The sequence below is a fragment of the Haplochromis burtoni genome, unplaced genomic scaffold (genome assembly GCF_018398535.1).
Source record: "Haplochromis burtoni strain Fernald_Lab_line unplaced genomic scaffold, NCSU_Asbu1 Contig_7, whole genome shotgun sequence".
NCBI lineage: Eukaryota > Metazoa > Chordata > Actinopteri > Cichliformes > Cichlidae > Haplochromis > Haplochromis burtoni.
In genome coordinates, this window is record NW_024582368.1 from 1,189,305 (window position 1) to 1,213,868 (window position 24,564).

General features: G+C 41.4%; 1 protein-coding gene and 1 long non-coding RNA gene across 2 annotated transcripts in view; both read left to right on the forward strand.

Moving 5' to 3' along the window:
• The first annotated feature begins 814 nt into the window (after positions 1–814).
• LOC121815198 lies at positions 815–9,787 on the forward strand. Its single transcript, XR_006054869.1, has 3 exons — positions 815–2,439; positions 5,339–5,422; positions 7,847–9,787. It is a non-coding gene; the product is annotated as an uncharacterized LOC121815198 (long non-coding RNA).
• A 2,441-nt stretch (positions 9,788–12,228) lies between these two features.
• The window catches only part of efemp1 (EGF containing fibulin extracellular matrix protein 1), a 23,624-nt gene continuing 11,288 nt past the window's right edge, over positions 12,229–24,564 (forward strand). The window contains exons 1-4 of the mRNA XM_042224819.1: positions 12,229–14,851; positions 15,455–15,558; positions 15,708–15,753; positions 15,964–16,212. Of these exons, the coding sequence (XP_042080753.1) occupies positions 15,478–15,558; positions 15,708–15,753; positions 15,964–16,212 (376 nt within the window). The 5' untranslated portion in view covers positions 12,229–14,851; positions 15,455–15,477. The remainder of the gene's footprint in view (positions 14,852–15,454; positions 15,559–15,707; positions 15,754–15,963; positions 16,213–24,564) is intronic.

A 24,564-nucleotide genomic window follows, 5' to 3' on the forward strand; every position in this document is an offset into this window, starting at 1 on the left:
GGCTGGCTGCCATTGGCGGGACTCAGTCAGGTGTCCTAATGCTTCAGTTAGGGGAGGAAACGCTGGTTAATCTGCCCATCGCGTGCCACTGGCCATGGCCTGGCCTCTTTGTGTCTGGCACCCCTCTGATCAGTCCCTCCACCCCTTCATCTGTCTTTCCCCCATATCTTCCAACCCAGTTTCTCTACCAGAAGACGGTATCATCCTTTCTTAAAGATTTACCCCTCTGTCTTTCAAGATGAGACCACATTCTCTATAAAATACAGTTGGTGCACTTGCCCGCCATCCTCTCTGATGAATGAGACCTTTTTGTTGTTGGGATCTGTCGCTACACTTTAAAAAAACAAAAAATCACACAAAACTGCTGACTCATCTTAGGCCTCTGGTATACCTGTGTATGAACCTTACAGGATAATTTATTATATAGTTCTTATTATAACTTCTTATATTTCTCATCTGGAGTAATGTGAATAATCATGCTTTTCAGTGCATGCCATGAGTTAAGAGCCTTCCTGCCATTATTACATTGTACATATTTCTCTTGAAAATGCAGCTGAATCATGCTCACTGACCTCATTCCCTTATTTTAATCCAATTTCTTGTGCATAATTGCAAAATAATATGAGATAATTACATCAAAATTACTTCTAAATGACTACATAAAGTGGTCTGTGACAGACAGATTAATACATCAATACAGGCCTGCTGCATGAATGAATGGGAGTCCACAAGTATAAGTGATTACTTTCTGTTGTGGTTTTATCCTCTTTTCTTATTTCAGATTTTCATATTTGCTCTTCCCTGTGTGAGCCCAGGGGTTTTCACCTGTCTCGTAATACTGAATGCAGCATCCCCCCTTCTTTGCTCCTGGAAGGTGCACTGCTCTGATTAGGATGAATGATGCTTAGATGCGGTTTGCTGGAGGTTGATATGATGTGATTGCGTAACCAGAGAGAAGTCGTTACCATTCGACCTCTCCTGACCTCGTTTTGATTGACCCTTTGGGTTGGTCACTGCTTCCGAGCAAAAGGCAGGAGTATAAGGTCAGAGTTCAAAGTATCATCAGCTGTGCTGTCATGGAAACAGCAGCATTTGCCCTTCTGATGGTCAGTTTGAATTCAAGGACAATGGTTTGTTTAAAACTGAGTTTTGTTTTCAAAAGTGCATGGTTTATGTAACAAGAAATAATCTTAAGACATTAACTCTGTAGACTGAAAATGTTGAAAAGCAGATGTACGTCATTGTTCCTAGTGGTGCTTTCTGGGTTGTTTTGAGGATAATGTGGCTGTAAATCATTCTGAACTCCTTTTAACTGCCTTTTTCTCTGTTTTACTTGGTTGTTGGATTTCCATTATTTGTGCAGAAAGGCATAGATTCCCCTTGTCAGTGTTGTGACCAAAGCTCTGAGTCCGCCATTGTGGTCAATCGAAACACACCCGTGGTTTGTTTTTCCACTTCCTGTTTGTGACCAGTGTGCAGGGTTTCCTTGCAATCAGTGCTGCAGCAGGGGGGGGAAATCAATATTTTGAATGTAATGTGTGGCCAATGGAATAAGAGAATGATTTATGTAGGGATGGGTACTCCCTGAATCAGATGGGACTTGTGTGGCCGGATGAATGAAGGAAAGGAGGGGTGCTGGCACAGCGACCCAGAAAAAGAACTATAAAAGGTTAAAAAAAAAAGAAGTGTGTTTTGCTGCTCTTGATCGTGGCGCCGCTCCTCTTTTTTTGCTGTCCCTCTTCTCTCTTTTCACCTCTCCAACATGCAGTGCTCTCTGACTGTCCCGCCTAATCCTAGCACCGTAGTATTATGAGACTAAAAACCAACAGGATACGCACACACACATGCCATACACACCAGGAGTTTAGCAGGTTGTAGACCACCAGCCAGAAACAGCATATGTCCCTCTCCCCTCCAGATTAACGAGAGCATGCATGTTAGTATTACGATACAGTGAGAAAGGAGGGGATAGGGGCAAGGAGTAGAGAGGGGTGGGAGATGAAAGGTAGTGGGAGAGTGTAGGAGCCTGGCAGACAGACCAAGACTCAGAGGGAAACACGAGGTGAGAAGCGCGAGAACAAGTGTGCGAGGGAAGGAGGGAGAGAGCAAGTCTTGGAAAGAGATGGAAAGATGGAAGTGTGGAGGCGGGAAAGAGTGAGAGATGCGAGGACATAACAACCATAGAGAAATGTGTGTGTATGTGTTTGCTTTATTGCGGTGGCCCCACCTACCCCTCCATCCTGTTAAGGAGGCACAGTCCGAAGGAGGAGGGGTAGGATGGTAGGATCCCCTCCCTCAGTCACCAACACACACATACTCTCTCTCTGGCTCATACACACACTCTGCTCCGTGAGGGAGCAGTCGCTGAAGAGCTCTGGATAGACATGCGAGGTTCTGCAGGTGTCCCACCCTTCTCTCCTGACATGGATGCTATAGGAGGTACTGTTTGATTATTTTTCTTTTCCCTTTCTGCCTTGTGAGCAAATTCTTTTAAAATTTTCTTTGGGTTTCCTCTTTCTCCCTCTCCATTTGAAGATTTCCCCCTCTTCATGTTTCAGAGTAATCCGTGAGCCTCTGCTGTTTGTGTGAGATTGCATGTGCGTTTGCATGAGGCTGAATGTGTGCTTGTAGGTAGGGTTGTTTACAAGCGCCACTGTAGCCGCAGGTCTGACAAGTTTAGCAGAGTGAATTCTCTCCATGTGTTTGAGCTCAATTTTATTTTATTATCCTGTAATGCGTTCTTCAAAACAAATTTTATAGGGGTCATGGCTTTGGCTGCTTGTTGCATTATTTATTTTTGCATTTTATTATTTTTATTGGCACTCAACTCTTAAGGGTGGAGGTAGACAAAGCGCATTATGTATGCCCTGTGTACACCCTCTATATGCGTATTCATTATGTTTAAGTACAGGCTTTCAGTCAAATCAAGTCTAGTAGATATACTTGTCTTTAAAGCGATGGGATTTTTTTTTCTTTTTTTTTCTTAATTTTTTTTCATTTTTTCCCATTTTTTTGGGGGGGTTGTGATATTGATCGCAGAGACTGCCAAAGAGTTGGAGATAAACACGGTGAATTTGGAGGATTTTCTTTAGTTAGCTAATGGTTTTGAGATTGCACAGCATTCATTTTGAAGTATCCTAATTAAGGACAACAGTTTCAGATAGGCGATGCTGCATATTGGTTTGATTCATCATAAAAAGTTTAAGTGTAGTATAAAGACATATTGGTTAAAATCCAAATAAATCTTTTACCAATAAGTTAACTGCTTCACTCTACAAAAGCTCATTTAGATGCTTTTTCTTAGAGAGAAATAACAGTAATGGGTATTAAACAGCTAACAATCCTTGTGTAGAGGGTGTGTATGAGAGGGAGAGCACATGTCTTGCATGTAGCGCGGTTTACTGGCAAACATCCAATACGCCCCTCCTCGGTTCAGGCTGGAGATCAAGCTACATTTAATTATTGCATTCATATTATACACTAATTAAATGTTCACATGGACAATTTCTTTGTTTTTAACAGAATCTTGAATCCTAAATTTACACATAATCAAATACTGAGTTTTCGATTAAATTAGATACGATAAAAGTACTCATGTTCTTTCACTGAGGTTTATTTAAGTTGAGAATTAATGAACTGAACACATTTTGCTCACTTCTGTTGCTTTTCTGCACACAGTTTTGGCCGCACCTTCAGTGAATGACCATACAGTTTTTTTTTAACAGAGCAGCCATACTGATATGTACTTTCAGTGGTTTCCAAAATTTGTCCAGGTGAGGTCATTATCTCGGTTTGCATATCAAATTGGCGACCATTTGTTCAAACAGACTTGACAAATAACCTCCATATACGTCTTACAAATGTGTTCCTTCCACATATCTCCCCCTCATCCCTTTCTTCTGCTCATCTTTAGGTTAAAGCAGCATTTGCTTCCCCCCTTCTTTTAAGGTTTGTATTGACCTGTTAATAGTATTATCCACAGAGCGTGTGGCAGGTCCAGGGTCACATCCCTGTAGGGTTTGGATGGTCAGCCCTCTGGCCGCAGTTTGGAGACAGAGTGGCCAATAGGACCCAAGCTGTGGTCATCGTTCAATCTAGCCCTTTTCAAAGAAGAGGTCACATGAGTCAAAGGGTAATAAGTTTAACCCCTCAAGGGGTAAGAAGTCAGAGGTCACAAACAAGGCTATAGGGAGAAGGTTTGCATCATCAATCAGCGGCACTCCTGGTTATATCTGTGCATATCGATGACATGCTCGTTGCTGCCAATCTCATCTGCATGGCTTGCTAAGCACAAAGGGCAGCCGTTATGATAGGATTAACGTGAATGAAAAAAACACCACTATTGTGAAGAGTTTGGGTCTTGTCCGTTTTTTTTAGTTCTGTTCTAGTTTACACAATATTGTCCTCATTAAGCTCCGAGGTTTGTTTGTTTTGTTTTTTTTAAACAGAATATAGTGATTGTTTAGAATTGCCCTTTACCTTTAGAAATAATAGCACTGCTTGATTAGTTTACCCCAAACATGCCCGTAAAGAAGAAAATATATTTTCTTTTCTGGGATCAGGTGCTGTGATATGATGTTGTTGTTGTTGTTGTTGTTGTTGTTGTTGTTAATATCTTTAAGGTTTATTTGTCCCTAAAGTCACAATATTGCAATAGATTATGCTTTTCTTAATATTCACAAATTTAAACCACTAATACACCAGTTTAAGCAAAATATGACTGGTTATGTCCCTTTGAATATTTTCATCTGTTTTTCTTGTTGGGGAACGAAAGTATGATCGGACGCTTTCATGTGAATGATCATAGGTTTATTTGTAGGGGTGTGGCTTTTTCTGTGCGTTTCCACAGTTTCTCTGTCAGTGTGCGTAATACGCAGTGTGAACAGCCTCACTCCCCACAAGAGGATGTTGTGTGTCAAAATAATGTCCCTACGTGTTACTGTGGCAGCTTCTTAAATTTTGCTGTAGATGAGCACGCATATCCCTCCTTGTATATCTGAAATGGTGCTGTGCTGATGTTTCAGCATCTCCCAGAGGTCTCTTCTCCCTGGCTGATGTTAGCGATGTGTCAGCATTAAGCTAGGCCTGCCTGCTAGGCTGCTGGGGCCGTGGTGGCGACCAGCCCAGCCTGGCCAAAAGCCAGACCGAACATGTCTTGGCACCAGACAACAGAGACGTGACAGGATCAAGAATTTGCAGAAATATGCTCTTACAGTATGCAGTGTTGTTGACCCATAGATCAACAAATATGACAGTATATATGCTGGACACATTTCTTAAGAGTTTCATAAGATTAAAGATATTCTTCTCCATGTTTTTTTTTTTCTTTTTCTTTCAGTGGTGTACCACGATGAATCAGGGTGCAGTGGATGACAGAGAACGTGCGACAAAGACCCCAAGTCGGACGCCAACCTAAGACATGGTAGTTATGTAGTAGGTCCCTCTTCTAAATTAGCCACTATAGCAAGCCTGACGCATATGACTGGGCTGAGATACACTCAGATACACTGAGATGCCCGTCTGAGCACACTATTGTAAGTGTGCATGGCATTAAGTGTTTGAATAAGAGAGATGTACATGTTGCTCAGTCAGCTATTGCACAGACAGAGACCATCAATCACAAATGCACAGTGAGCTGCATTGCTTTTTTTTGCTGGTCCCTCAAGTCCTCTCTCTCTGGGTTGGAATTACACAGCACTTTACCTGCAACACTGCATTTTTCTGGACATTGTCTGAACCCTGCACCATAACTCATGCAACACATTTGTGCAGTGCCATGTCTTATTAAACCAGTGGCTCTAAAAACTGTGGGGCACAAAGCTACTTCAGGTGGGATGCAGACAACCAGGTGAAAATATGAAGTGAAACTAAGTTGAATAATTCATGGGGAAACAAACAAGAGTTTTTTGATGCTGTTGTGTGACCTTTATTTAGGGAAAATTCATCTTGAATTCTTTTTGTATTGTATTGATAAAAAATTGGTGTAGAGCTCAGTTTTCTTTTTCTTTTTTTCCTTCTGAAATGGTACTCGCCAGAAAACATTTGAAGTCCACTGTATTATACTAAACAATTATATGGTGTAACTTTTAAAGCAGCCCAAGTTGGTAGCCAGGTTCTTGTTTATAATTTGATTTTATTTGATTTGATATACCTTTATTAGTCCCACAAGGGGAAATTTCATAAGGCTGCCGACCTATTGCACGCAATGGCGGCGCCATCTTACCCTCCGACCATACATACATTACACAAAACATCACATGGAGAAGACAGGTCAGAGAGGTATAACAATGGAAAATGCACCACACGAGGAAAGATAAGGAGAGAAAAATAACTCCCCTCAGACTGAGCTCCAACAGGGAGATCAGTTTGAGAACAGAAAAAAACACCTCTGCACATAGCACATGAAAAAAAACAACTCTTAATACACCAAAGAAACACATGACAAGCAACATGTGAATATGTATTGAATATGAAAGTGAAGACAACAGTTTATAGTGGCGTCCAAAGGGTCTTTCAGTAGCTCTGAAAAGAAAGTAAAAGATGGAGGAGACCTCTTGTGTCTGCTTTGTAACATCACCTCCTTGTAGGTACTGTAAGCTTTCTGAGTACAGCTTCTGGGGCGTTAACTATTGCTGTAGGCCTTTATTGGCCTCCATGCAGTGCTGCTTTTTTGTCTGCTTGAACATGGCATCAGCCTAAAAAGTGGCTCAAATATGAGCTACCAATTATTTTGCTCTTAGGTTTGACCAGTATTATCAATATTACTATTCTTCTTCACAGTGAAACTAAAGGTGCCATCAAAAGAAGTGTCACTTGATGGTTTGCGCAACAGCCAGCTGTATTTGATAACTGAGTGTAAAGACCTTGGGTTTCGGATAAGATGAGGGAATGTAGACTGATGGTGCTATGCATTTTGCAGTATTTGTGAGGGTTTTGGAGGGTGCATGTGATCAGCAGCAGGTGGACTAGTTATTATTGTGATAAGAGCAGGAAATTGATCATGTGGTCAAGGTCTTATCTTGGATTCATAGTTTGAGCAGCTGAAAGGTTCACGTCATATTTATCTCCTGAACTAGAACAGTAGCTGACTTACTCTCACAGAAAAAAATAACCACACACACATACGTAAATGAAGTAAAAAATTACCTGCCTCCTTAAATGTGCTCATTGTATTGTGTTAGTAGAGAAGACATTTTATTAAGGAATTGAAAGTGCCCAGTGTATAGTTAGAAGTTTGAGTCTTTGTTTTTCTAAATGAATGAAGAAGAAACTTATTTGAAGTAAAACAGTAACACGTTGTCAAGAAATGCTCTTTACAAAGGTCATGTATTACTGCTTGCTATGTTGTGATGTGGCCAATAAAACAGCCAATTACCGCCTGTGAAACGTGAACTTAATTGAAATGTTTTTTCACCGATTTTATCGTCAGCATGGAAAACAGGCATTTAAAGAAATAGCAACATTCTTCTAGCCTCATTTGAAAATGGTGAAACTATAGGTTTGGGAAATTACCTGACCAGAAGCCCATAATTTTGAAGTTTATTAAATAAACTGATGATTTGGAACGACTGTTCTTCTTTTCGCTTTAGTTTTATTGTGCAGACTTGAAAGTATATATCCCCACTGAGGGAGAAGATGATATTCTTCATTAGAGAATCCTCCTTTTTTCTGGCTCGTTCTAAAACATGACTCAACATTTTTATTTACACACAGTCAGGGAGTGCAGTGCTCAAGTTGACAGGAAAGTTTTATCATAAACATGTCTGGGATTGATATTAGACAATGAAAATGTATTTAATTATTCAAAATCAGTCACAAATAAGAGCTAATTACATTTCATTAATAGGAAACCCGCAGAGCAGGTGGTTGAAAACAGAAGGGTGATGCATTGATCAAGGTAAGAGATGGTTTGACTTAATATTCAGATTTTTGGTGAAACCGTATTATGGGTAAGGAGAGAAGTTGATAAGGTGGTGTGATGTCATTCAGTGCCGATACAATCTGTGAAATCGAGGTGATGAACAGAGACCTTGAAATGACCAGAAGTCTATAACAGTAAGCTCTTTGGGGAAAAGGCCAGTCCTCCAATGGGCCTAAATCGAATCCCTGCGCATTTACATGAGACATAAATTCACATTTAAATGGCAGAAAATTGCTTGGGTGGGCGATACACTGGGGCATATGAAATTATAATTGTCGTCAGTTGTGTGTGTGTGTGTGTGTGTCTGTGGAGCAGGGGGTGATACAAGATTGAAGAGATGTGTGGAGGAATTATGCATCCAATAACGGAGATGGGATGTAAATATGGTGAGGACAGTCTGATGTGCCATCGGTCCATTTCATGTGAGACTGCAGTGCAGGGGCTAAATGGCAGCCAGGCTCATATTCAAGTGAACGACAGGCAAATTAAAACTGGTCTCCACAGTACTGTACAGGAGCTTTTTTTTTATTTATTTATTTTTTTATCTGAAATTAAGTAACTAGTCTAGTAAACGTGCCTCACAGTAGATTGTTTTGTTATCTGTGTTTTATTTTTTAACTCCTTTTATTTATTTATTTCTGTCTGGTCTAAAACAGTTATAAAAATAATGTCATGGAATAGGGAAAAGCAGCAAATCTTCCTAAAGGAGAGAACTGTTGGTGATTTTTACTAAAAAGATTCATCAGAATAATTGCTGAATTTTCAGCTAATGGACTTGCGAAGGGATTGACCGATTGTTGCGGCTCTAAAATTGGTAATCCTGTTTTATAAAAGCACATAATTATTTCACAGCTAGCACTGGAAAAACATATCTCAGGACTGATCAATTGTGCATTTACATTTTTGTGCCATGATTCATGTTCTGCCTGTTTTGTGGTATTTAACATTGCTATGTGGCTTGAGTAAAATGGCTGTGTAAGTAGATAAACCCACCCTCAAATTCAGTGCAGCTCGTGCTATTGCAGTTTGATCCCTTTTACTCTGCCAGACATCGTTGTACGCACGCCTTATCCTACAATCCCTCTTACCCTCCCTCACTCAGTGCTGTTTGTTTTTTTGTTCTTTTTTCTTTCACCTCTACAGAAGAGCTCCTAATGGAAAGGCTGGAACAAATACTCATGTCACTTCAGTTCATGGAGATCCCAATTGTTTTTAGCCAATGTGTAACTATAAGAGGTCTATGGGTTGTCTGTGTCACTCAGCATGGCTTCGTGTACACGAATGCACATCGTTTCACACCGCTCACCGTACTGCACATTTACTGACTCATGCTGTACATGTATAGCACTATTTCTGTCATTTTCCATCTGAATGTCACTACATGTCATTCAGTCCAAACTGGACCATCAACAATCAGTACAATATGGCTCACCAGGAGGCCCCTTACAGACCTGTTTCATAATTTGTGCTGCTGTGTCTATTGTATGTGCCTCCTTTGATAAATTTACCTCCAACTGATGCAATGCGTCAGTCTTTTTGTTGGAGGAGGACAATTGCTTGTACAGTTAAGGTCCAAGACCTTAATGAAGTACTAAAGCGCACACACACTAGCTGCAGGGCACAAAGGTTGGTTTCTGCTCTTAACATCAGATGACAGCTAATGGAGCAGACAACACTGTGAAAGGACGAGGACCAAAGTTCATCTCGTGATATTATTTTATTGTTCAGTGCTGTATGTGAAAGTCAGCAAAGCATAAAATTATTTTTGAAAAACTGTTAAACAGTCAGAGATTAACTGAAGCAAAGAGTCATTTGCAGTTGACACAATTGAACTGCATTTTATTTCCTTACTTTTTAAAATGTCCATAAAAAAAAAAGAAGAAGTTTTTAATACAATATTTATTTGTGAAGACTTTTGTGCAGCAGTCGTAAAACAGGACAGACTGCATTCAGGGGTCACTGGTATCTGTTCAGAGCTACTATTTCATTGGGTTTTCCTTCTAATTCCACATCTCTGACTTCTCTGCTCTTTATTTTTAGGTGTAAACCCACAGCAGAGGTAGCAGGCACCCAAAAGCCAGGCTGCAGATGAAGGCAGGGAGGGAAATGCAACAGCAACATTATTTAACTTACAAAAGAGTGTAGACCTCTTGAAAGATTTTTTTTTAATTCTTCAAAGACAGTTGTTTTGCTTGTAATCCAGTGCATATTCCTTATGTGTTTTCTTTTGAAAACCAAATTAAGTGGATTACAAGCACTGCTGTATGCAAAGCTTTTAACCTGACGAGCCTTATAACTTTTTTCTAAACTTTTGCTGGCAATGGGGCAAATTCTTTAATTTGTGGACTTTGATGTCAGATGATTAAAATGATCTTGCGTCCTTTCTTAATAGCAGCAATGCATGATTTTATGCTAAACTGTTGGGGGACAGGTTGGGGGGCCTCATGATGTTGGGACAGATGGCATTTAGCTCTAGCTGCGCCGAGCTCAGTGGGACCCGAAGCTTAAGAGGTTAGGCCTGTCAAAACCACTCTGTTCATTCACTGCCTAACAAAGTGTGGACTGTCAGCCTGTTCCGTTTAATAAACTTAAGATTTTTCTTTTGTCAATGCCCGAGCAACACTTTGCAACTCGATGACCTGAATATCCCAACACAGAAAAAAATGGTACCTCTGGCAAAAAACTTACAAAAATGTGTCCAGTCTGGTCAGTAAATGTGCATTAGCTTGATAGCTATTTGATAATTAAACATAAGGTTTGGTAGAAAGTCTTGTCAGCCTTGTGGCTGCATGAATGAGATGTGGTCATGTTACATGTAAAATGGCGAGAACCAAGTGTCAAGTAACTGTCAAAAAGTATCGTATGCATCTTTTCATGCAACACTTCTTCAGAGCTCACCATCACTATTATTGTTTGTGTGTGCAGTGTTGGTATAGAGGGAAAACACTGAAAGAGAGACATGTGAGGCATTAACCCCTCAGCCATGAGAATGTCCCCATACTGTGCATTTTTGTTTCATCATGTAGACCAAGTCCACATAAAACTATCATACTTCACCACAAGAGGGAGACATACTGTAAGATGCAGAGGAAGTCTCCACTACACTGTACATCTCCCCCGGAAAACTGCACCGCACTCAGAACAGATTTTGTCAGGATAACCTGAACCCGAATGTGATTGTGCAGATTTGTTGAGTAAATGTGGTTAATTTTGTCATCGTCTTCTCCCCTCTCCCCATCTCTTAATTTGTTTCAGTGTTTGTTGGGGTCAGAGGCTGAAAGCTGCAGAGTGGTGACCAGAGCGAGAGGCCTGTGTGACATCTGACCTCTAACTGGGTGTGTGGCTGACCCCGGAGAATACGGCTCAACAATGGGAGGCACGTGCCCTGGACTAGTCACTATGGTAACACAAGACCTTTGAGGAAACGGTAGGGGGGTCAAACCTCATCCTTTATCCTGATCAGTGTTAACCATCTGCTGCCAATTGACTCTTATAGATATAACACATACCTGCCACAGAAGAGTGTGCATGTGTGTTCAAGAGAGAAAAATCTGAGGCTGACTGAGTAATCTCTGCAGGCAACTGTGATGGTGCTTTATTTTCTCACAATCACCTGGAGAGATTCTGCAGTTTGTCTAATATCCCTTTAAAAAGCAGCCCTAAAACAGTCATTGTTCCATCTTTCTCCTTATATGAATAACAATGCAAACTAAGAAAAATTCTATATTGTTTGAACATTTCACAAATCACCACATTGTTTACACAAAGGTTGGCCCCAAAAATGTCCACCTACCTGAACCTGTGATCAAAGCAGGTTTTGCTTTCTAGCTTTGGGTGATGATCACTGCACAACACAACAGATGTGGGCATGCGATAGTTTAGCTTAATCTTTGTATGCCTGACTGTTACAAGTCAAAACACTTAGTGACTGGTTAAAAGAAGAAAAAAAGGGGGCAAACACTGAATTGCAGTGCTGAATAAGGGCCAACAGGTGCAGTCCACCTGGAGGAAAGCAAGTTTCACACTTTTCCTCTTTGATGCTGCGAAAGCTGAATGCTCAGTACAGAAAACCACCACCCTTAGCCTCAACACTAATGCACACAATAACACCCTTTGGATTTAGGGTAATGTAATATTTGGCACATGCATTCTTTTCTTCATTACTCCTACCTTCCCTCCTGTCCCCTCTCTGTACCCCTCCTCCACCTCTGATTTTCTTGTCTCATCCCCTTCTCCTTGTGTTCTGCTGTGTTTTGGTGAAATCTCAGCTGGCAACTGTGAGTCGTTCACTAGCTGCTCTCACAATGGCCTCTGGGATTATGCTAAACACAGCGCCTCGGCTGCTCTGCACATCGACCGGCGTCAACGACGCCCTTTGGAGCACACAGGAAAGAGATGGAGGACTCTCAATGAAGATGTCACTGCAATTACACAAGCGCATTTCACAGACACCCTCTCTGTCTGCTCTTCCTTCTCTCACATCCCCCTTCCCCACTTTTTAAAAATTTCTTTTCGACAGTCTTTTGAAGTGCAGCCTCATCTCTTGCAGCTCTTTCATAATGCATGCCCATTTGGAATTTGCATGAATTCACTTTCCAGATGCTTCTGCTGCCATCTTGACTTACGATGATGTGTGCTGTACAGTATTGGCTATTGTATTATCATAGGATGAAAAGAATAATAATTGGCTTGTTGTTATGAGTTTGGGTTATTTTGCATTGCTCCTCTCACCACTAGGACGTATTGGCGTGCGATCAAAATGTGTTGTAAATTATTCAGCTTCAGCTACCCCTACACTGATGTCGGAGTGAAGGAAGAGCTTTCTGATGTGGATGATACTGCATCAGGAACTGATTGGCTAATGCTCAATTGCCAACAGTACCTGATGCATTGCCTTCAGCATTGAAAGAAACGTCACAAAGTGCTGGCTTCTCTATTTTCCCCTGGAATAATATTCTTCTGGTTTATGAACTCAAAATATGGTTTTAAATTTGATTTTTTTTTTCTTACTTTTTTTTGCACTTCTTAAATGTGGAAAATAAACAGATTCTTAGTAGTTTTCACACAGTTCCCAAGAATGAATGTGTGTATGTTTGTGTGTGGGTTCATGTATATTAGTCACCACTGAGGGCTGGGGATTAGGTAATAATGATCACAGAGATGTTGTGAAACTCAGAGCAGTACTTATGTTAAGCTGAGGGCCAATCTATCACTCTGGCATTTAAATGTATGTTTATGTTGATATAATGTTCCCCTCTTGTTCGCTGGAGTCCAAACGGGATACCTGCATCAATGTAGGTCATACTTGTTTTTAGCATGTTCTCTTTTAATGCATTTGTGCACTGTACTACTTAGAATAATACTTTTGTTGTGTGTGTGTGTGTGTGTGTGGGGGGGGCAGGCGGGCTTATTGACTTCAGTAACATTCACAGGGAGACTTGGTCACACCTAGAGATCTAACCAGCTCAGCCTCGCCTCTGTGATTTACAAGCATGACTGTCTAATTTTGTTCCAGTGGGGAACAGGACCAAAGGGAATGTTCTCTCATCCTCTCTTTCATCAGTCTTGGATAAAATCTTCTATTAATCTCTATAAACGGTTTCAAAATGCTTCTTACTAATGAAATGTCTTATCTCACTGTTTTTGTGCATGTGTTGAATAGCCTACCAAGTACAATAAATTCTAGTGAAGAGTAAAACATTTTGTACAGTTGTTTCTTTTTTGTGATTGTCCTTGTTTGTAAAGGTGTGTGCATGCATATCCTAATGTTTACCCAAATGCATTATTATCTGTGAACAAATCAGTAGTTTTGTTAAAAGACCTACTGGAAATAATACAGCTCTTATATGAACATCTTAATGTGATTACACGACTCCTATAATTAGTTTCTTGAGGTTGAGGAGAATCTACTTTTTTTTTTTCAAAAGAAAGGAAGGATGAGGATGTTGTGCCATGCAGAATATATCTTCTATTCTTTTATGAACACCCTCTAAGGAAAGGGTCTGGGGGTCAGCATTAAAGGGGCTGGTGCCAAGTCCATTTTAGCCCTGCTTATATCAGCAAGCTCCTGGCACACATGCATGCATACATGCACACAAACACAATCGCTTGCTGTCTCTTCCCCCATGGGAAATCCCAGCAGCCATGCCAATCCAGCAGATGTTCCTAAAGCGCAGGCATCTTGTAAACACCATGAAATGTATTAGAGGCTAATGTAGTGCTTGCTGACAGACTTCTTCAACACAAGATTTGATTTACCACCTGCTGCTCACACATTCTGTACATAACACTGGCACTGAGGTCTCACAGGATGAGAGGGGTTTGCATGTGACAGCCAACAAAGTAACTGAGGCTCAATTGTAGAGTAAAATATAGAAATAATTCAGGCCTCTACAAATGTAATGACTTATAGCTCCACATTGGCTCAGAAAAACAAACAAACTAAGAAATGAAGGTGATACCGCTATGTCCTTATGTGTATGTTATTACATGAACACAAACTTTTGCATATAACCTAAAATGTGAAAGGCATTTCTTAATGAATTTACAATCAAAAGAGTTTTAATAGATTACTGGCTGATGATAATAATACCGTATTATCTGTTTTTCTGAGAATATCCACTTCCCTCACTGTACATCAGTCTATAGAGGGAGCCACTGAAACTTGCTGATGGTTTACTGCACCCCGGTGAGAGAAAAGCCCGGAGTCAACCTGCCCGGTACACCGCCCCCCAGTGTGTCATACTGTACTAACCGCATGTTCATCATTTAAGCGCTGCTTGCACTCCGCCAAGCATCTGACATCCACTGCACCGTTTGCACGATAAAGGCCACCCTGCTTCGCGCACAGTCGGACTTGCAACAACAAAGACGCCGGGGACGTTTAGTTCGGCTTGCCGGGAGAGTTTGGATATCCGCAGGTAACTGCAGGTATGTAGCTAAGACATCACGGGATGACGAAGCACTTGCACACATCGTTCTTACCAACAATGAAATCAATTCATCGAATGTGAAAAATGTTAAGCTGTTGAAACAAGTGAGTAAAACTCCGGTGGCACTTGTTTCTCTTGCAGTTCGCTTGTTTCAGGGAGTTGTCCAGTAACAAGTGTCAGGATCTTGAACTGTGATGAACAAAGCAAAATCAAGAATAGACACGCACGTTACCGTGTGATTAGGCAGCTTGTGTGAGGAAAGACGTGTATTTGGCAGGTACAAAATATTAATCAACCCGAGGTCTGCGTGCCTTCATTTTCATAACCCCGATTGGCACAGAGGGGGCATGTTTACGCACGATCTTTACGCGTGTTACGCACTAATCCTTTAGGAAAGAAACGACAGAAAAAACACTCGGTTGAAGTCGGAGATTTACCTGGAGCGGTGCCAACATAAACAACACGTCAGCAGGGGGAAATGTTGGGACTCGTTGAGTAATGCCATCAGTAATGTTATAATTGATACTAAAAATCGTAGGCATGTCAGGCAAAAATGGTCCTGCACACTCAATCCACTTGACGTCTCCGCATCCCGTTACAGTACTTCTCCGACGTTTGGTCGACATGCTGGGGATCTGTGTGTGTCTTTGTGCGGTTTTTGCACATGTTCTCTCTCAGGAGGCTGAAGAGCCGGTCTCTATTACAGTGAGTAAGCGTACCTTTCTTCTAACTGTCAGTCTGTGTTTAATACAGCCTGACATATGCATGCTGCTCAGTTTTTTTCATTTACTGATGTACAGCTCGAGAGTTCCTGAAAGGATACTAAACAATGCGTTGTTGTATGTCCTTCACAGTGCACAGAGGGTTATGAGTATGACAGAGTCAGAGAGCAATGTAAAGGTGAGAAATTACACATTTATGTAGCTTTTTATACTCCTGTTTTTTTAAAAAACGTTTTTACATGTAAGCTTAATGCAAGCTGTACTTTATCCAAATACAATAATAGCATAAATAGCATATCTGCAATCTTTCTTTCTTTCTTTCTTTCTTTCTTTCTTTCTTTCTTTCTTTCTTTCTTTCTTTCTTTCTTTCTTTCTTTCTTTCTTTCAGACATTGATGAATGTGCCTTGTATGACGACGCATGCAAAGGAGGGATGCAATGTATCAACCACTTTGGTGGATACCTCTGCCTTCCAAAGAGCGCCGTCATCTATATTAGTAAGGACGGTGAGCAGGTGCCGTTGCCGGACAATCCTGTCCCTGCTGTCCCACCAGACCAGCCTCAGCCCCCGAGGGGTCCTTCTCAAAGCATTCGGTGCCCACCAGGACATGCTGCAGATGAGCAGAACTTCTGCAAAGGTAATATCAGCAGCCCAGACACTTTTCCCCCTCTCTCCCTGTACAGATATATGATTATGGGAGGTACCATGAAAAATTGGCTTCCTTTTTTGTTTTAAAGTGCTTTACAGCAACACATGGTGTAAACACACGGTTATCTCAGGAAGTGGTGCTGACATACTCCTCAAGAGAGAAATTGGCTTCTGTCAGCAGCACTAGAGGTGTAACCATGAAATAAAGTCCAGAGGTTTAAAAAGGATGGTTGCCACATTATTTTCAAGAGTTTTTAAATCTTCCAGAATATTATAGGTCTTTGTCCTTTGTGAGACAGATTACATCCTAAAAATATAGATACACTTTCAGCCACCCCCCTTTTTCGAGCTGCTGTGTTCTGCAGTGTAGTGGCAGAATTGTTTTTCAAAGTGTTTTTATCTCCTTAAAAAGAGCAGTATGCTCTTTTTACACTTGGCAGGGCTACGCAGGTATTTGATAATTACTTGCTAACGACTTTAGAGCCCCAGTAAGCTGAGAGCTCAAAAGGTGAACTGTTCATCCATCTGTCTGACAGTCATCAACAGCTTAACTATGCATAGCTGCCAGATGTGTTGCAAGCTTCTCATTTTTTTGTTGTTTTTTTTCCACTCTGATGTCATGTTTTCAAAACCCTTTGGTTGCTCGCAGCGTGATGTTTTTGGCCAGAGTTCAGCTTCTTCCTTAAATTCTTCTTGTTTTGGGTGTTGAAGTCCTGCGCTTCGGGGGGGAAATCAAGCCGCTTTTGTAAAATTCTGGTGAGCTATGTGCTCACATGTACCCCTTACAGCTACAGTAGATATCCCCTGCGCCTTTACTAGGTTGTGGTTTTGGTAGCTGCGCAAAGACTGCGTGGGTGTGATCTTGTGTTTGAGAAAAACTCTTTGATCTTCTCAAATAGGGAGTGGTGGGAGATTCTTTGTGTCACTAACACACACACACACACACACACACACACACACACACACACACACACACTAGTGCCCTTAATTGTTACTTTGTGCCACACAGAAGAGAGAGAATATTTGAAATCATTTGTAACCCTATACAGTACATCTAGTTACCATCTGTCTTAATGTGTGAGAGTTAAGTGGAAAAGACGCCCCTTTATAAATCTAATGCAAAAACAAAGTGCAGTAAAGTACAGTACATGTATTCAGTGATTAAAAACTCCTCTCACCATGTGGTGTGTGGCTGTGTGGTGAGGTTTGCGGTCGTAGCGCTCCAGTGAAAGTAACAAATTTGATTTTACACCTGGGACAAAGATATGTGTGAGGTGCTTTATGTGTTTCTCTGAATTGGAACCCAATTAGGGTTTATTAGAGTGTAAAACATGGCAGCATATCAGTTAAAGTAACCACATAAGCGAGCTGGCATGGGTATAATACCTATTCACTGGTGAGCTGTTTCAGTGCATGGGCTAAACAATGATAGGCTGTTGCTGTCAGTGTTATTGCTTTGAAATGACTGCAGTTTTAACTGGAAGGCGTCTCATGCTGTTATGTGGGCGTATATTTTCACTGCTCGAATGATATAATCCATGTTTACATCAGTCTCCAGTTTCTCTGTCATTACAGTTAACAGAGCTACAATGAGCCAATTGTTCTTGGACACAGAATTATCTTTTCGTTTTTGCACCGCAGCAGCCTTTCTGAACAGCTACGTACATATCTTGCTACCAAAGGAATTCCCATTAGCTTTCAATGGGGGAAAACCTCAGTGTATCAAATAGCGCTTACATCAGGCTCCTTCCCTGCAAACTCACCACTCTGTGGAGGAAACCTGGAGTGCAGAGTCAGGTAGGGCAAAGGGGACGATGAAAGGCGGACACTGACTAAATAACCACAGAAGTGCCGGAGCACTGACCAAGCCAGGTTGCACCAGCGTCATGGGTTGTGCAGCTGCTTGCTGTTTCAGTGACTTACTGCTGAGTGTGTGGCGAATAGCAGAGAGGTCAGCTACCAGCGCTGCAAAAAATGAAGCCAATTTTCCACAGCGCAAATGAAACTGAAAAAAAAGGAAAAGCTTCTCTTAAGTGCGTTATTCTTTATGCTGATTAAAAGCAAAACAGACCACAGAATATATAACACTCTTCAACCTCGTGTTTTTGTTTGATTTGCAGCTTGAGCAGTCATCCCTGTGCGGAAAACTGTTTGCAAAAGGGGGCTATAAAGCCCTTTGGTCCCGAGTGAGAACAGAGGCTTAAGCTTGTGTTGTTGTTGTTGTTGTTGTTGTAGTGACACAGTGTAAGGGAACTTGGCACCTTTCTCCAGCCAAGCAGAGAAGCTGTGAACCTTGACTATATGTATGACAGCTTAATGATTCCTCACGTTTCCACGACCTCCACCCACCCTCCAAAAACATACAACATACATTCACTTGTGTACTCCGCCAGGTGATGCCTCCAAGTGAGATCACTTCCTCGGACAAATGACAGCTGAATCGGTCATAAATCAGGAGAATAGTGTGAAGCTCTTGTTTCTAGATTCGTTAAAGCGTACTGTATGACAATACACCCTCACAGTTTAGAAATCCCAGCTTAACTGCATCTTCAGTATAATCTTTGACAGATAATTATACCTTATGTCTTTGCGGGTTGTGTTATTCTCCTCGCAGGTCTTAAGTTTACATACTTTGGCTGGTGCCGATTTATTTTTCATCTCTAAATTAGATACTCATGAGCTGCAGTATGAAGCAACATGCCACTCCTGTTTACCTGTCTGGTTTCTTGAGGTCATGTAGGCCACATTACCACCTGCATGCCTGACTAATTTCAGCTTTGCCTGTACGCTCTTCACCTGCAGTGGCCGGAAATTTTTCCTAAATATGTTCTATTAAGGCCGTTAAGCCCCGCATGACGGAGAACTTGTGTATTTTTCCGAACAAGGCCAAGCGCATGCAATAACATTTTTCCACACAGATGCAATGCACTTGGGAGGAATATCTCTGGAATGTTAGCCGTGGTTGTTTTTTCCGTTTGCTCCCATCTTTTGTGATGGTAGGAATTACTCACCACCTTGACAGATAAGCATCGGATCGATCTGCGAGGAGCAGGAATGCAGGGAGCGGAGCGAAGAAAGAGAGCCCAGCGGTTGCAAAGCACAGCGTGACGCTGCCAACAGGCTTCACTATTTGACCTTTACAGTTAATTCCTACAGTTCCACTTATTGTTGGCTCATCCTCACATGTGCAGTTGATGATACAAGCCCCAACCATGAGCCTTTGCCATGCCATGGACGATGTAAAAAGATGTGAAGTTAAACAGATTGCTGTAATGCTTTTCTTCTTTTTTTCCTTCTCAGGAAATTCCTTTAGATGTTATCTTGTTAGTGTTTGTTTCCTCTCCAAAAATAAGCGACAGAAATTTGGAAAACGTTTTGTTTTTGTTTTGTTTTTGTATTTTTTTCACAGAGAATGAAGCCTTCAACTCTAAAATTAAACGGATACAGTATCTGCCAGATGTTAGATTAAAACATTATGCAGCAATTTTGTTGCTTAGCAGGAGGACGCTGGATCAAACACAAAAGATTTGTTTAATGAAAACATACCCGCTTTTGTTTACTCAGGCAGTAAGACACCTGAAGCACACCTTTGTCCCTGTTGAACCTATCTATTACCAGCAAAGCTCATACCTTCCACCTGTTCCCAAACTCGTGATTTGCGCTCGTCTGCACGATGCTGCTATTCTAGCGCCCTGTGATTTTACTGCCCGGCTCTTTTGCACCTGTTACACTGCAGCTGCACCTTCGGGCTCTTGAACTGCACATGCTTTCTGGGTCAAAAATAGTTTGTTGTTGCGATAGATTAGATGGGTGAATTACCATGAAATTTGGTACAGACATTTTGCTCCAACTTCCTGTCAGGATGAGCTGTAATAACTTTGGCATTTCTGTTACAGTTGCAAGTGTTTCCTGGATGTACAGCCTTACAGAATTACAGAGTCAGGCTCTAAATGGATTATTTAGTGTTGAGCCATTGAATACTTTATTCACTTCATATTAGCTTTATGATTATTTGTATATTACTCTGCAAAGGTCTTGAGCCAACCCTCATTTCTTAGTATTTTCCTAGAAAAAAAGGAAATAGGTGCTTTCTGTTCTGTTCTCTGCCAAGATGATCCGACACGGCTTTAATAATGTTCTGGGGAGGCCAATCCATGACTGGTTGTGTTCCACTGTGTGATTTTCTATCTATGTATATTTATACTGCATTGCCAGTGTATCTGGAATCATTGTCATTCTGAAAAATAAAGCTGCTGCCAATCAGATGTTTCTCTGATGATATTAAATGGTGGACCCAAAACTAATAGTACAAGATTCTCAACACCATTGGATAAAATCCAACCCCAAACCACGACAGAGCCTCCACCATGTTTAACAGACAGCTGTAGACATTCACTGTTGTATCACTCTCTCACATACCGATGATGATTTTAACCAAGAAATTCAGATTTGGTTTCATCATAAGACCTGTTGTTTTAAGGACATGACTGTCATATATATTCTTTATCTGCTTGCATAGTGCTGTATAGAGGGAAAATATGACTTCTTCTGGAAGTTGAGTGACAACTGAAGTCAATTTGTTCCCTAGAGATGAGATCAGTCCTCCAGCTCATTTTACTGCTCTACATTGGGCAATATCCTGGATATAAGCTCAGCGAATCAGCACCTGGCTATTAAGTAAGAAGTAATGTCAGAATTGAAATGGCAAAGGCAGTTTTGAAACCATGAAATACTGTGTCCACCAGAGAGATCTTCCATGGCCACAATATGTGTAAGCCAGGTAATTTATGTGATCTGCACAAAACTTTCACAAGTTATGTTTCAGAATCAGCAGAAGTGATTCAGAGATGCTCGATTTCTGACAGTTAAAGCTCACTTTCCATTAGAAAACGGTGCCAGGAGGCCTGCTGATGTTGCAACTTCTCAGCCTCGGATAAATGACACAAAGCTCCTTTAACACTGTTTCTATTTCTCGATCATAAAAACGATTTAAACAGCTACAGCCTTAGTTTTGTCCCCCCCCCCTTTCTCCATGAAAAATAAACACATGGAATCTAAAAATACACTTTGCAGAATGATTTCCAGCCTTTCTATCTTTTAATGGGTATACCATGGTGACAGTATTTCATCAGCTTCCTTACGCTGCCAGAGAGTGTCTTTCAGCCTCTGTGAATATAATCAAACCATCATGCAGGCAGCCCTGTTTTTGGCCTCAGCCGTGTTGCTGTACAGTATGTTGTTATTGCTTATGGTTTGCTACTGGCTCCTTGCTGCCATCACATCAACAATGGCAGAGAGGAGAAAAGGGGGAAGCAGCTTTGCCGTGCCTCCTCGGTGCAGGCGCTTAATGTTGTTGTTATTATTCTCCCTGAGGTCGGTGCCTGTCCAGTGGCCAGATGCTTCCTCCTCTGATGTGCTTACATGTGTTGATCTTTCCGTTTACCTCATGATGGAAAGGGACACAGGGCTGCTATAAATCACTTCTTCGCTCTCAGCTGGTTGACACACACATGCAATCGCGAGCCATGTTTAACGCACTTTTTCTGCTTTTCTTCGAATGATCCCGCTGTTATTTTGAACATGTTTTTTTTTTTTCGTTTTTGCAGCTTTACTCCTTCAGTGTCGGAAATTACCTTTAAGGGCTGTAAATGACTGCAGCCCAGCTCCTGGCATGTCAGGCGAGCAGAGCGACTGATCTTCTTCGCGCTGAAAAGCAGCAGAATTGCTCAGCACTTCTTTTTTTTGGTTGTTTTTCTAGACATTTTCAGAGTAACAGGAAGGATTATTATCAGTAGGGAATGCGGCTGGCACACTGGACGGATTTTCAAGAACGTCAAGAGCGTGCCCGACCTTTACAAACGTGTGGAACAAACTCACAAATCAGTTAGTGAGTGTCAGCATGACTAAAACTCCCGTTTCTCCTGAACAATGAGAGCGATGAGAGGGGAATCTTGGGAGTGGTGCTATCAGCAAGAGCATAGAAATATTTCATGCCCTAATACGGATGAAAATACACGGAATATATGATTTTAGTGTCTTGAATTCTTTGATTTCTTATCTGCTTTGTGTTTGGACTTGCTTTGAAAGGGGAACACCACCACTCCCATTCATCCTGGGGTTGCATTCAAGCCAGCGATAGCTGCATTTCACACTGCATTGCAGAGAGAACTATACACAAATGAAACAATGTGCCGTGCAGCGAGGGATGATATTACAATAGATGGTGTATGACATGCTGATAAATCTGACATTGTAAAATTTTATGGGCTATTAACATCACACATCTTGCCCCCTGCTTGCCCAAAGATTGAATTATCCAATAATCAGAGGGAAACAGAGATGCTGTCCAACAGCAGGATGGCTCCAACTGTTTTGTTTTTTGGATCAGCTCCTGCTTTCCATTGCAGTGGTTCAGTGAAAACAAGATTAAACGCTCTCAAGTGATAATTACAACAAGCCCTATCATGTCAGTATAAATCTGGAGCACGCCACACATTGTTCTGAATTCAAGCCAAATAAATTTTAGGCCCCCATTTTGGATATATATTAATTTCCCCCCCACTAAAACTCATATATACACCTTTTTAGAGTGCATCACTCCATTCCATAAAACATGAGCAGCTCTAAAAAAGGCCATTTAATGAGCACCTCAAACAGGACCTCCGATGCACGCACACCCACTCATCCATAAACACACACATACACACACTCACATTCTTTGAGCTGCCGCCATTCCCGTTACTCCCCCAGCTCCCACAAGGCATTTAGAATTAATCTCCTTGAAAAGCAAGGAGGTTTTAACTCTGACATCACATATGCACACACGGCCATAAATCTAACTTCAAATCTTAAAAAAAGCCAGTTTTTGTTTAAAAAAAAAAGCCTCCACCCTTTTTCTTCATTCTTTCCTTCCACATCTTCCACTCTCTTGCTGGACAGCCTTATCTTTCCCTGTGATGTTACAGCAGGCTCGCTCTTGGAAGAAACTTGCAAGCTATGTTGAATAAACGTTAACAAAAATCTGACCTCGGGGAACAGTCACTTCTCCCCACACGCAACACATCATCACATTTGATGGCTTGTTGCAGTTTTCCTGTCGAGTGTGCAGCATGGCAAACTGTGGAGACTTTATGGGACCTAGGAGCCAGCCAATGTGGGATAAACTCCCCCTCCACCCTCCCCCTCCAAACACACCCACACGCACATGCTTACACAAAGTTTTGGGGAACTTTGTATTGGCAGCTCCTTAAAGGTTTAGTGACAAAGTAGCAGTTACCGCAAGATATTCCTGTGAATGAACCTTTGGATTGTGTTCAGCACATATGCTTTTATTTAGACCTCTCCAAGCTTTCTTCCAGGAGAGGGAAGATGACTCTGACTTTTCCGCACACAGAATTTTCATAGGAGCTACACTGTTCACATTCAAACTACTTAGTCATATCCATTTACTAGAAGAGTTCATGGTCTCTACACCTTGCTGAGGAAAATGCTGGGACACAGATCAAACATATGTTCTGTACACCCCTGACACCTTGTTCATTGATTTAGGTAGCCAGAGCCACTCTGACCAACAGTGGCATAGATGTTGCTGGACTCATGCCAGCTAAGTCGCACTAAAATGAGTCCAAATGCACTGATGTAATTCCGGTTGGCAGCAGAACATGAGCAAATGCTGCTATCAGGAGTGGCCATCTCGCCTTGAAGCTCCTGGCACATGTGGAGCAGCTCAGGCTCAGATTTGTCCTGAATTAAGTCAGAAGAAAGTCAACATTAAGTTCAGTCAGAGGTGCTCATTCTGCCCATGAGCACTGGCTTATCCCCTGAAGTTAGTTTGTGAACTGCTGTTATGATTCTAGTTTAACATTTTGGCGCTAATGTCACATTATTTGAACATGAAAGTAGTTCTAATACTGGCTAGCTGCAGTGGTTAGCTTTGTATGGTCCTAAGTCACTTTGATGTTAAATACAATGCCGATATTAACAGGCTTTCCATAAAATATATTTCCCATTAAATACTGAACAGCGACTGCTTTGTTAGTCACAGTGGCTGTTCCCTTAATTTCTTATAATGTTAAACTCTAATACACTCTCAAACAAGGATCTTTAAGGAACTATTAATAAGAATCTAAGCACTCCAAAATACATATGCAATACATTTAATGTGCCGTGGCAATAAGAAAAAATGGGGGCGTTTTAGTCTGTGGTTTTCTGTCCGTGGCATTTCTGATACATACAGTGGGGCAAAAAAAGTATTTAGTCAGCCACCGATTGTGCAAGTTCCCCCACCTAAAATGATGACAGAGGTCAGTAATTTGCACCAGAGGTACACTTCAACTGTGAG